Consider the following 13465-nt stretch of genomic DNA (forward strand, 5'->3'; position numbering starts at 1 on the left):
ACAAAAGCCCAGGGGCTTCCAGTCACACCTGTCCTACCTGGGAGACAGCGTCCAAGCAAGACCACGAGCAGATGGCATTCCCCTTACAGCCCACAAAGCCCCAAGCAGCTGCAGCACAGGATGGCAGCGTGCTGCCGCAGGTTCTGCACACCTCTGTGGGATGGGCTGCCTCTGGGCAAAGCTGTCCCAGCCCTCAGCAGGCTGCATGTTTGCATCTCAGAAGATGCATTAAAAAACAAACAAACATATGGCTTTTCTTGCACTTACACATGTACAAACAGCATGTAAGCTGCAAAATATATGTCCACATTTTTGCTTTATGGCTCCTGGGTAGACCAAAACAACTCGTAGTAACAGCACTGGAAGTGTTAAGGCAGCAGTTGCAGCTGCCCACAGCCTTCTATTTTGTAGTATTCTGGGATTTGCCAGCCTAACTATGTTGTAACTGCCATAAGAAGATGCCAAGTTCAGGAGCGTGTAATTATTTACTTAGCAACTCTTCCTAATTGCATAGCACACTTGTGAACCGATGGACCACTGTATAAATAACTTACACACACGTTGGCATTTAGTCTACACTGAGCGCTAAATCAGCCATACAATCCAACTTCAGACAACGCTCAAACCTTGTGTGTGATCAGGCACCACCCAGATCTTGCCTGATTTCTTCATCTTGGCAGAAAAATCAGCGTTCTCCTGCAAAGGCTGGTGAGGATTCAGCTGCATCCAGCCTGGAGGAACGGAGGACCTCTAGCGGCACAGCTGCGCTCGCTTCCTGTCCCAGTGAGCACAGGTTCAAGTCTTTTTATCTTCTTTATATCTCCTCCTGGGCTTCAATCCACTTTATACAGTGATATTGAGCACCTGATATTGTAATCCTAAACCCTGCAAGCGCAAGTCTGCAGTGATTGTCTAAGAAATGGGAAACAGCAATATTAGACTGGAAATACCTTTCATCTTTTGCCTTGAATTCAAAATCCCAGTGGCAGAAATACAGCTGAGCACGGGGGAATTGAAGGGAAATGCAAACAACATATAAGGGACAGATGTCAGAACTTCTGATGACAACAAACAACCCAAAGGTACACCCAAGAAATGTTTGCCTGTTTCCTCTCCAGATCTCACAGGCAGCAAACAAACAGTGCAGCTCATCTCTCCTTCACCAAACAGTATCTGATAGGACACTCCCCTGCCATACACACACTGACCTATCAGACTGTACTGACTCATTAAGTATAGCAAGCTGTTATTTCTGAAGTACGTTTCAGGAAGAGCACCAGGACTTTGGACTTGGACAGGGCATCTGAAGTGACAGCAGTTGAGTAAAGGTTGGAGGAGGAAGAAAATACAGCGCTCAAGTCTTCCCCAGCTGTGCAGCTGGCAACTGTTTGCTCCATGGGTCTTTATGCTTGGGTAGTTACATCTGGTGCTGTACAGCAGTTGTACAAAGCTAAAAAACACTGTGCAAGTGAGGACCACTGAAGCCAACAAGCACTGTGTTGGCCTTCCTGAAAACGCACTGACCAGTGTCCTCCAGTTTAACAGAGTAATAAAAGTGAAACAACACCCCTGAAGAAAGTAGGTGCTTCTGGTGCTGCAGATAAACCTCCAAGGCCTGCAGGACATTCAATAAAGAGCTACACTTGCTTTACATTTTCCACTAAAATACGCTCTATAGATCAGGATAAACTCGGTCAGTCTTCCCTTGTTAACCTAGGGACTAACTCAGTATCAGACAGGTGAAGGAGAATGCCTGTTTAGGTGGTCAGAAGTAAAGCCTCTCTTCAGGCACAAAGAACTAAGAATTCCTTCTCCCATGAAAAGCAGATTCTGCCTCCTGGATTTGCCAAGAGTACAAACTATATCAAGGAGAAGACAGGAGATGGTCATGATCCTTTATGAAATAAAACCAGGGGCAGAAACGTCCAGAAATACAAACCTAGATATTACAATCTGGGGTCAAAGCAATTTCAAAGAAGCTGAATTACACCAAGTTCTCCAACAGCTCTAACCACTAAGAACCTAGACACTTCCCTCCCAACAAACAGAAGGATTTTGAAAACTAAGTCGAATTTCCCATGTTAGGACTCAAGCATAGACAGATACTCTCTAAACACATTGTCTATATTTACTTCATTATCTATTCCAAGTTTAAACTATCATGCTGAAGCTAGCATTTGTCCAGCTGAAATAATGAACATCAGCTAAGATGCGAAGAAAGGATTTTATTGCAAGCACAGTGAGCAATGATCAGGTTCCATCTCACATGACTGTGACTAAGGACATGTACAAACCACCCACCCTTCTGTTTTTAGCAGTCCTTGTTTTCAGGTATACATCATTTCTGCCATGTGAGACATTTTCTTTGGAATATACAAGTAATATTCCATGTATCCTGAAAGGTCTTCGATAGTCACATCATCCACAAAGGCTCTGGCTTGCTCAGAGCAAGAGCGTGGGGAACTCGATGGAGTTCTCGATAGCAAAGACTGGGAGTGATCCTCTGCAACTGTTCTTCTATCAGATGCCAACGTGAAAGTGTTCTGCAAGCCAGAGAATTTATACACCTCCATTTCTTGCCATCGTTTACACTGACAGGCTTTATCTACGCAGGCACATGGCTTATGCTTGTTCAGCTTGGACACAGATCGGAAGTCAGAGAGCTCTGCAGTCTTTAGGCTTGCTTCAGATACTAAAGAAATGGCAGTGGGAGAATTTTCTTGTGTGTTCACTGACGTGGACTGTGCAACAGAGGCTCCGGAACAACCGACACCATCTCTTTTCTGGCCAATGTCTGAGGCAATACTGCATCGTTCGTGTGCACAAGCTTCCTTTGGGACTAATATTCCAAATGCACTGCCATCAGCTGGGGCATCAATCTGGCCTTTGTGCATCAGTTGGTTGCACGTGGATTGTGATTTTGTGCTGCAGTGAATAAATTTTGGAGGATGAAGAATTGGGGACTTGGAACGCCTGCGACGCTGAGTTCTCACAGCTCCTCTGGAAGGTTTCTTCACAGACCTAACAGAGAAAGAAACAAAAAGTGAGTGAAGTTTCACTAAACGACTCACTGTTGGACTAAGGATAACATCAGCAAAATATCTAGTGTTGCATGCAGGAGCTTTAAGCTCGGAGTATTTGCTGAGGGTATTCTACTATCTTGGAATTTGACACTGTTCTAGTCAAGCACCTGTAAAATGTACAAAAGGAACAGCTGAGAAATGAATCCTGAAGTGTGTGCTTTTAGGGTTAAAAAAGATGAGTACAGCATGTAAGATAACCTCTGAGAGAGACAGAGCACAAGATAGCACAAATCAACAAGAACATCTTTGTTACAATCAAAGATGCATGAAGTTCTGCATACACAATCAAGAATTGTTTTTAATTTAGCATCTGTAGCACACTGACATCTTCCACAAAGTTTAACAGCTAGTGAAAGAGACGCATTCATGACCGTGTAGTTGAAAAACAGTAGTCCACAGTTACATTAAAATCATCTACAACGTTTAGCTGACCAGCATTTCCTTTCACTTCATGTAATTGTAAATAAGAACAGCCGTCATATGACAAGGAAAAAAAAGTACTGCAGAGTATTTTAAACAAGCTCTTTAATAAAAATAAATGTAAAGCTCTTACTTAGAGGCCAGGTTACCCGAAGAACTGGCTATTTAAAATTCATTTTCATCATAATCACATTTGAAGTAGCCTGACAATCCCAGACTTCTCTTACCCATGCCAGGTATCCTTAGAAGTACAAGCATTCTTAGGTTTGGTTTCATCTGCTGCTGCTCTAACCAGTGCTCGTGTCCCTTCACCAATAGAAAGAGAAGCAGTAGAGCTGTGAAAAATGAACAATTAATAGCAAAGATTAGCTAGCAAGCATGGAAATGCTTGTGACCTTTCTTCCCATAAAATTACCCGAATCATTTCTGACATGGCTCAAAAATGACATGCCCACAAAGACAACACAGATCTTCAGGCAGCGTTACGCAGTTCTATGCCAGAAAATTGTATAACAAACTGCCCCCAAAGTTGATGCCATACAGCAGTGAGATTGCACATCCAAAATCCACTCCTCAGTGTGGAAGCACACAGAACAGCTGAACCTCAGTTCCCCCAGGAGAGGGGAAAAAACATCACTGAAGAGATGTGCCTCCTTTTCAGAGACAAATAAACCATTCTTTCCTAAAAATAAATGTTCTTCGGACATAAATAGACTTTGTTTATCTGAAGAACACTTATGCCTTTGTCTAGGACAATGTAAGCTGAAACTCTTCATATTACCAAAAGTTCACCCACTTCAACAACAGAACTGTGACAAATTTTCAACTTTTATTCAGTCAGACAAAACAGAAAACGTACTCCTTTCTCTAGTGCTATAAATCCACCCCAAAATGAGATTTCCAACAATCTGTGACAATAGCACAAGCCATTTTTCAAGCTGCGACTTCAGATATTGATCTGGCATTGATAAGGATCAAGCAATCTTACATTAAATTGTTTTTTAAGCAGGACTGACTTCCCAAGAAATGGAAATAAGTCCTCATGTGCCACTGAAGGACAGCACTAACTGGTATTTAGGAGACTAAGCTATTCTTCAAGCACCTGCTGTTTTCCATTTTACAACCATGAACACAGTAGTAAATTGAAGGTCAAGAGCAAAAACCACCACTATTAAAGTATGCCTGACCTGGCTTCTGGACTAGAGATACTGAAGTAATGAAAGGCACTTGGGTGGTGACAGATTTCTAACAAGCTTAATTACTTAAATGAAAGATAATATTAGAAGTCTCTCTTCTTGCCACCTAGCTTCTAAGGGAATTCCAACTACCAACTTGATATTTACATTCTGCCTTACAGCTGTACTTCGGTCAGCAGTATAACTGCATTACAGCCTGCAGCCCACTGAAATTAGTGCCCCATATGTAACAATACACATTCATCAGCAGCAAAAGAACTACATAGAAACTATCTGCTTATTCTTGATAAAAAAAAAAGAGCTTTGCTAACAGAAGACACAAACTGCTTGTCTTCTGCCCAGGACAGCAAGGGTTAAGTGCCACACATCGGATCTCCCATGAAGCAAGACCAAAAAAGCATTCTTTTCCAGTTAGCATTTTTAGCTATAAACAGAAAGCCTGAAAGTGACATCAACGATAACAGTTTGTGTGGGAATCATGCATTGCATCTAATGCTCTCCTTCACTGATATGGAAGGAATATCTCTCTTTTGGGAAAAACAGTTCATCTCAAGGCAGCCTGTACAGCAGTGATCACACGTTGACTTCCAGAGCCGCAGGCACAACCTGGGACAGCCAGAATCCTGCCAAAATTCAGATCAAGCAAGCTGTCAACTGCTGCTTATCATTAGGTCTGCTGCTGAGAGCTAAGGATGATTGAACAAATCATGACTTCTTGAGAAACACAGCCTACAGCTGGTGAATTTATTTCAACCGAACTACAATGAAGGCTTTCAGTGCCTGACCTTCTGAAATTACTTCACTTGTTCAGATGTAACAGTAGGGGTGTTCCCCTCTCAGTCCCTCTGTAAGGTTAACTCTGTACCTCCCCATGCTGTTACTTACCCAGCTGCATCAACTCTCAGCTTTTTGAATGCTGTTTGCAGGCTTTCCTCCTCTCCATCCTTAGCTTCTGTTTTCATCATTAAGGTGGTCAGAACTGCTGGTTTACCATATACTGCTAAAAACAGAAAAGAAACATGAAAATGAGAACAAATGCCATGTTAAAAAGATTAGTTGCCCAGCAGCACCATGATACATGAAAATAAACTCAAAATAGCAAACTGAGTGCACACAGCTGAGGTCATTCTAGTAGAATGTTTTTCAAAGTCAATTCAGAACAAGCTTTATGATACCCAGGAATGGAACAGTCTCTTCTTGTACACTTGCATTGGTGAAATAGCAATTTAAAGTAAAGTCTGGTCAACAGCACCTTGCACATCTATTAAAGCTTAGGCAGACTCTTCCATTTGTCTCAGAGATGCTACCAGAATACCTCCAGAAATGGTGAGAAGAAAACAACCTCATTAGAAACACACAGCTTTCTACAGCTATTTCCAGCAGTGAGGCTTGATATTATACATACATAGAGTAATACTTAAAAAACCCACAAAAATAGACTGCTCTGAAGACAAGACTGCTAAGCAAGCATTTGGTAGGTGTTTGGTTAAATTCTCCTCCTCCATTACAAGTGGGGGAAGCAGTGCAGTGCCTCATGTTAGACCCGCAGGTTTCGGATGTGCCCTATGACCTGCTGCAGCTACTGCCACCGTGGAGGACTAAAGGAAAAGAACAAAAGAACAGACTGCTTTCAAAAGGCATTAGCTTTTTATTTAAGCTGTTCAGATTTAGACAATCTATACTTCACTTCAATTACATTCATACTATCCCAGAACACTCTAAGAGAGTTAAACTGCAGCTGTTTTTGATTATACACCCTGAACTGCTGGAAGAAGAAACAGGAAAGCAAGACTCAGAAGTGATTGCTCTGCATGCTGCACTCAGCCTATACAGGATCTTTTTTTTTTTTTTAACTTAAGTACTTGACATAAAAACAAAACAAAACCCCAACAAAGCTAACAAACTAACAAACCCAACCAACCCACTCAACACATTTTCTGGTTCACCCTGCCTTTGCTTTCCGTTTACAAGATGTAGATGCACAATTCTGAGTTAAGTAAATCAGAGGCAGTAAACTCGCAACAGAAACAGGTCAAAATTGAGAAAGGATCTCAACTGCCAACCCCAACTTTGCTTAAGCCATCCAAAAAAACTTTCATAACCACCCTGGTAGCCAAGACTGCTGTTTCATTTCATGCTTGAAACAAAAAAAAACCTTTTCATCAACGTAGCCTCCATTGCCACACGTTAAATTCTTTGCACACAGGTGTTTTGCTACCCCGGTCTCTGCAAAGCTACCTTACAGCAGGATACAAGTCCCAGTGATTGACTTGAGTACTTTTGGAAATAAGGGCTGTTTGGTGGTTCCCACACTGCACAGGTTTGTGGGGATTGTGACCAGATCATAATCTCAGGCCTTTTGGTTTATTTATTTATTTTAAACTTGCAAGAGGAAATCATACTTGACCAATTTCTTCTATGAAAACATAGCTGGCTTGGCAGACAAGAGGAAAGCAGTAGATATTTTAACTCTGACTTCAGCAAGGCTTATAAGCACCACCTTCAATTAAGACCCTGACAGAGAAATTGATGAGGCGTGGGCTGGATGAGCCAAGCAGTAAGAGGCAAACAGCTGTGCAGGGTCAGGCTGGAGGCCAGTAATGTAATGTACCCCGGAGTCAACAGTGGGTCCACTCCTGCTTAACATCGTCGTTATGGATCCATGGCTTATACTGCACCCTCAGTTTGCTGATCTTATGGACAAGAGGGGTAGATACACCCAAGGGTTTTGCTGAGAGAGACCCTGACAGGCTGGAAAAAATGGTCTGACAGCAACCTCACTGCAGCTCAGCCATGGGAGCTGTGAAGTCCTGTCCCTGGAGAGCACTTCCAGGCACCCAGCTGTAAAGCAGCGTGACAGAAAAGGCCCAAGGACTCCTGGTGAATACCAAAGGAAAAATGAGCCCACAGTATGCCCTCGCTGTGAAGAAGGCTCATGATATTCTGGGCTACATTAGGCAAAGTGTTGGCAGCAGATGGAGGGAGGTGATTGTTCCCCTCTGCTCAGCACTGACCAGCTCACACTGAGCCCTATTCTGGGCTTCCCAGTATAAGAGAAACATGGAGCTACTGGAAAGAGTCCAATGTAGGGCAACCAAGTTTGGTCAGTGAAGTACTTCTCATGTGAAAAAAGGCAGGGAGCTGGGGCTGCTCAGCCTGGAAGAGGCTCAGGGAGATTCTCATCAATGCCTTCAAGTACCTCAACAGAGGGTACAAACATCACAGTCAGGCTCTGCTCAGCAGCACCGAGTGCCCGACCAGAAGTGATGGGTACCAACAGGAACACCAAGGCCCTGCCTGAAAAATCAGGAAATACTCTACTTTTTCTGAAGCACAGAAAATAAGAAGTGCAGGTAAGGACAGAGGAGCAATCAGCACCTCAATGGTTTAGTTGCTTAAGCAGATATGAGTTGGCAACTCCTGCTCCTGCACATTCTAACTCCATTTGGAGACAGCTCCCCATGCTGCCGTTCCAGCTGCCTGCTCTGCTCACATTCCAGCTGGACAGGCCTTACTGCAGGCAGCCATTATGACACATGCAGAAGGATGACGTACCACAAAAACACTGAGGCACACGCTGTCCTGTGAGTCACACAGCAAACAAACACTGGAGAAAGAGGCTGGGACAGAGCCTGACTGTGTGCTGCTCATCCAAGCACGGTGTTATTCAGACACTCACAGTGGTAAGAGCCCCGACTGTGGTAACACATGCAGCTCCAGCTCCACAAAGCATTTTCCTCGGCTAAGAAGCAGCTTCTACACAAATACAACATTAATCTGTAATCTCTACCTTTGAAACACACAAACGCTGTATTACATAGAGCACAAAATAAGAATGGGACAAATAAGGCCCGTCGAGTCCGACTCCAGGCTGCACACAGAACGCCCCAGTTCAGACCCCCGTCTCACATCCTCGTCCCGATGCCCCTCCAACTCCGGCAGCTCAGCGCCGCCACCGCCGCCCAAGCAGTCCGTCCCACGCCCGCCGCCCCGCAGCGAAGAACCCCTTGCCGATACCCAGCCGGACCTCTCCTTCGCTCCGCTAAGAGAACGGCGGCAGGAGCGCTTCTCAGCCCGCAGCACGTTTAGCAAAGCGCGCCGCAAGGTTCGCCTTACGGAGCGGCGCCCCCAGCACCGGGCCGCGCCTCGAGGCGCAGCGCCGTCCCGCCCGACCCCTCGCGGACCTCCGCGCGCCCCGCAACGAACCCGCAGCGCCCAGCCGACGCCGACGCGAACGGAGCCCAACGGACGCTCACGGCTCTCCGGATCTCACCGCTCACCGCCTCTCCGGATCTCTGGATCTCACCGCTCTCCGGATCTCTCCAGCCCTCCGCCTCTCCGCGGCCCGGCGCCGCCCGGATGCGGGCCCTCAGCCGGAAGCGGCCCCGGCCCGGCCCCGCGCAAGCGCGCTACTCCGGCGCGGCGCTGGCCCCGCTTCCCGCCGTGCGCGGCGGCCATTGGCTGCGGGCGGCTCCTCCCCGCGCCTCGGGCGGCGCGGCCGGCGGGGCGACGCGGGGCTCGGGGCCGTGCGGGGCCGGCCGTGCGGGGCCGGAAAGCCCCGGGCCCTGGGCCGCCCGGGTGCGGGCCGCGCCATCGCCGCTAACGGCCGGCCCCGCTCGCCGCGTCGCGGAGGAGAGGCGGTACGAGGAGGAGGAGCGGGACGACGACGACGACGAGGCGGAGCGGAGCCTGCGGACGGCCTTCAAGAGGCTGCGGCTGGACGAGGCGCGGTGAGCGGCGCGGGGCGGTGCGCGGCTGCCGGTACCGCGGTCAGCAGAGACAGAGCGCTCTGACAGAGCTCTGCCCGGTCCCGTCCTTCACCGCTGACTGCAGAGGAGCTCGGGGCCGCACACGGAAGCGTCGCAGCCCGGCACCTGAAGCCGTGGGGCCGAATCGGGATGCTGACACCGCGCGCTCAGGCACGGCTGTAACGCGGCGCTCTCTCTTTTAGCAGATGGATCGCGGCGCAGCCTGCGGGCGACGGGACGGTTCTCACGGCGCCGAGGAGAAGAGATGCAGACGGAGCCCCGCAACCGTCCGTCTGCCAGGAAGCACGGAATGGGTAAAGCACAGCGTCAGCTGCACCCCACGTTTATTCTGCTTTCGGTCACTTAAAACTTGCTCGCTGGTGCCAGGGAGAGTTCTCACACAAGTGGTTCAGAGTACGTTTTCCTCGCCCCTCTACAGCAAACCTTCTCCCTTCAAGTCTCACACCTTCGCGCCCTCCCCTTCCCACCTTCTCGCGTGCTGCAGAGTACCTGGATATTCAGTGCTGTGCTGCCACCAGCTCTGATATCCACGCTGTGCGCTGCAGTTCAGTATGGAATGACGGTGGCCAAGACAAAGCACCTTCAGTAAAGGACAGTTTATTAATCACCAAAGATCCGGGGGCAAGCGCTTTTAAAACAGGAGTGCTCGCACGTATCTCTCCTTTGGGAGAGCCCCGTTTTTCTTCAGGCTCTCGCACCGTTCCTGGCACAGACTGTACACCAGCAGTCGTCTCGTTTCTCTAAGCAAAGAAAAACAAACCAAAAGCCACATGAGATGTCCCTGGCTGTGCTACACACCTTTGTGAGCAATGGCACAGATTCCATATTTACCTACCAGTTCACCTCTTCTGACCCTGCAGGTGTGAGAGGACCTCCGGAGGATCGGCCGGTCTCTCACGGCAGAGACGTTCCAGGTCTCCTGTCCTGTATCCTCCCATGCTTATACACTGCAGCACAAAACACAAAACCCAGTCAGACACAGCAAAGACTCCCATCTGTTCCAGTGTTTGTGCTACAGCAGAACACGGCACAGAGCACAGATAGCATTCTCACTTTGAGGCCAGCCGTGACAGAAGAGCCGCAACTGAACCTCTGCAAGCTTCCACCGCTGAAGGGCCGTTGGGGAAGTCACGGGAGAACTGCCTCGCTCTGCCCTCATCACTTCACTCTAACACACACCAGCCAAACCTCGGATTGCCTTTCCTTATCCATGCCTAACAGATCCATGTGTGGAACAGCCTCCTCCAGTTCACCTGCGTTCTACTCTGAGGAGGCCCACACTTACGTAGATGATACAAGTGTGGAAGACCTAACAGGATACCTGGAGCACTATTTATTCCAAAGAAAATGTCTCCCATGGCTGAAATGATGTATTCCTAAACGAAAGCCATAGGGAGTCACATAGTCATACAGTTTAGTTTTTTAATAAAAAGAAAACCTGTATATAGTTTTATACAATCACACAATGGTTTGCTCTGTTTTGGGAGGGACCTCTGAGATCATCTCTTTCCAACCCCCTGCGGCATAAAGGGACACCTCACACTGCTCCGTGCTGCTGCCCGGTCCCTATGGAGAGCAGCTGACCCGGCATATGTTGGCAGCACGCTGTCCCCAGCAGGGGATGTAGGCTGACATGGCGGCAGGGAACAGCTCTGAGCACGCTGGGCATTTATGGCTCTAGAAGGAGACACTGCGCTCTGTCACAGGAGACCTGCCTCACTCTGCCCTCATCACTTCATGCTAATGCACATTCGCCTGTATTCTACTCTCTCTTTTTCTAATAAAAACTGTATACAGTTTCATACAATCACACAATGGTTTGCTTTGTTTTGGGAGGGACCTCTAAGATCATCTCATTCCCAGCCCCTGCGGCACGAAGGGACACCTCCCTCTACACCAGGCTGCTCACAGCCCCATCCAGCCTGGCCCTGAAGGCCTCCCACGTGGGGACATTCACAGCCTCACTGGGCAACCTGTCCCAGTGCCTCACCAGCCTCACAGCAGGGAATTTCTTCCTAATAGCTGGTCTAAGCCTACACTCTTCCAGTTCAAAGCCATTTCCCCTTGGCGCAACCCGCCTTTATAACAAGAACCCCCCAGCTTTCCTGTAGACCCCCTTCAGTCCAGGAATGCTGCTAGAAGGTCACCTCAGGGCCTTCTCTTCCCCAAGCTGAAGAGCCCCAGCTCTCTCACCCCGTTGTCCTAGGGGAGCTGTTCCAGCCCTCGGATCATCTTTGTGGCCCCCCTCTGGACCTGCTCCAACAGCTCCATGTCCTGCTTGTGCTCAGGGCTCCACAACCACACAGTACTCCAAGTGGGGTCTCATGAGAGCAGAGGGGCACAATCGCCTCGACCTGCTGGCCACGCTTCTCTTGATGCAACCCAGGCCTCCGTCGGCCTTCTGGGCAGCAAGCACACCTTGCCAGCTCACGCCCAATCTCTCCTCAGTCCACGCTAGCAAATCCTTCTCCACGAGGCCGCTCTCAAGCCATTCTCCGCCCACCCCGTAGCCCTGCTTGACATTGCCCCGACCCAAAGGCAGGACCTTGCTCTCGGCCTCGGTGAACTTCCTGACGATGCCATGGGCCCACCTCTAACTGCGTCCACGTTCCTCTGGATAGCATCCCTTCCCTCTAACGTGTCCCCTGCACCACTCAGCTTGTATCGCCTGCAAACTTGATGAGGATGCACACGATCCCACTGTCCACGCCGCCCATAAAGACGTTCGATGGCACCGGCCCCATCACCAGTCCCAGCACCCATCCCTGAGGAATGCCACTCCTCACGGCGCTCCATGGACACTGAGCCGCTGACTGCAGCTCGGAGTGCCACCATCATCCAGCCACTTCCTCATCCAGCCCGTGCTCCATCCATCACACCCACACTCACTTGCTATCAAACGACCGCCATGCCATCTTTCAGGCTCTGCTGTGGCCATTCAATTCCTCCATGCCGCTGTCACTGCGATCTGGTGCTTTCAACACCTTGCAGGCTTTGTTCTGAAGCTTGGCAGCGTTTGGAAAGCTCGTTGTTAATGTGTCCCACTACTCTGAGAAATCTTCCTACATAAAGCTGTCCTCCTCATCCTGCCCTAGGGAGAAGAACGAGAAGGCATTCAGGATTTAGCATAGGAGGTGCGGCTCCTTTCCTCGAGCGCTGCCTGCCTCATTTGCGGCCGGCTCCATTGGGGACGATTCCCCTGCTCAGATGTGGACGGAGGGCCAGAGAGCGCGGCTGTGCGCTTCGAGCCTCTCGTCGCCTAACAAGCTCGCACTGAAGCAATTCTATTTTTCTGCAGGGAATCACACATCATAACATCCTTAGACGTTAGAGTGGAGGGGACCTTTGGAGCTCATTGTGTCCAGCCGCCCCGCAACAAAGAGGGACACCACAGCTCCATCAGGTCGCTCAGGGCCCGGGCCAGCCTGGCCTGGAAACACTCCAGGTGCCCCAATCCCTCCTTCCCCCCACATTGCCGGCCAAGTGCTGCTGTCAGGAGCTCCTGGCACCTACGGAACACTCTTAGAATCACGCCCACGCCACACGTATCCCGCTGGACAAGAGCCTCTCTGCTGCAGCAGTGCCATACCTCCCCAGCCCGGCTGCCCAACCACACCAGGACCGCGCTCTGCACTAAAAGGAACCCTCCTCCTTCCCCGCTCCCCCACGCTTCCCCGTACGGTCCCTCCACATAAGGCCCGTTGAGTCCGACTCCAGGCTGCACACAGAACGCCTCAGTTCAGACCCCCGTCTGACATCCTCGTTCCGATGCCCCTCCAACTCGGGCTGCCTGCTGGGCACAGGGAGTGCCTTCTAGCTGCCGTCTGGTGCCCTGTCCTGCAGCCCCCTCCTCATGCTATGTGGAACGCCATTGCCAGCAGTGCGGCTGCCATTTTAGAACCTTCGCCGCATCACAGCCGTCACCTTGGTCACCGCTGCCCCGGCCAACGCACTCGCTCTGAGAGCTCTGGCCGCCATGCCAGCAGCGAAGAGAGCG

The 13465-nt window shown here is 49.5% G+C and overlaps 2 protein-coding genes across 23 annotated transcripts in view; one reads left to right on the forward strand and one right to left on the reverse strand.

Annotated features, from left to right (window-relative positions):
* Nucleotides 1–2051: 2051 nt before the first annotated feature.
* Nucleotides 2052–13465, reverse strand: part of LOC125701498 (oxidative stress-responsive serine-rich protein 1-like) — a 99231-nt gene continuing 87817 nt past the window's right edge. For 8 of the 22 annotated variants that reach the window (XM_048963606.1, XM_048963610.1, XM_048963607.1 and 5 more), the window contains exons 2-4: nt 5585–5696; nt 3731–3838; nt 2052–3021 (exon numbers count right to left, since the gene is read on the reverse strand). In XM_048963606.1, the coding sequence (XP_048819563.1) occupies nt 2328–3021; nt 3731–3838; nt 5585–5664 (882 nt within the window). In that variant the 5' untranslated portion in view covers nt 5665–5696 and the 3' untranslated portion in view covers nt 2052–2327. Of the gene's footprint in view, nt 3022–3730; nt 3839–5584; nt 5700–8254; nt 8373–8905; nt 9108–13465 lie in introns of those variants that run through there. The other 14 variants (XM_048963594.1, XM_048963598.1, XM_048963595.1 and 11 more) reach the window with 7 other exon arrangements.
* LOC125701489 (translation initiation factor IF-2-like) lies at nt 8535–10837 on the forward strand. The gene is made up of 5 exons (XM_048963584.1): nt 8535–8804; nt 9026–9429; nt 9651–9761; nt 10329–10394; nt 10690–10837. The coding sequence occupies exons 1-5, from the start codon at nt 8535–8537 to the stop codon at nt 10835–10837; spliced, it is 999 nt and encodes a 332-aa protein (XP_048819541.1).

The sequence above is a fragment of the Lagopus muta genome, chromosome 16 (genome assembly GCF_023343835.1).
Source record: "Lagopus muta isolate bLagMut1 chromosome 16, bLagMut1 primary, whole genome shotgun sequence".
In the NCBI taxonomy this organism is placed as follows: Eukaryota; Metazoa; Chordata; class Aves; order Galliformes; family Phasianidae; genus Lagopus; species Lagopus muta.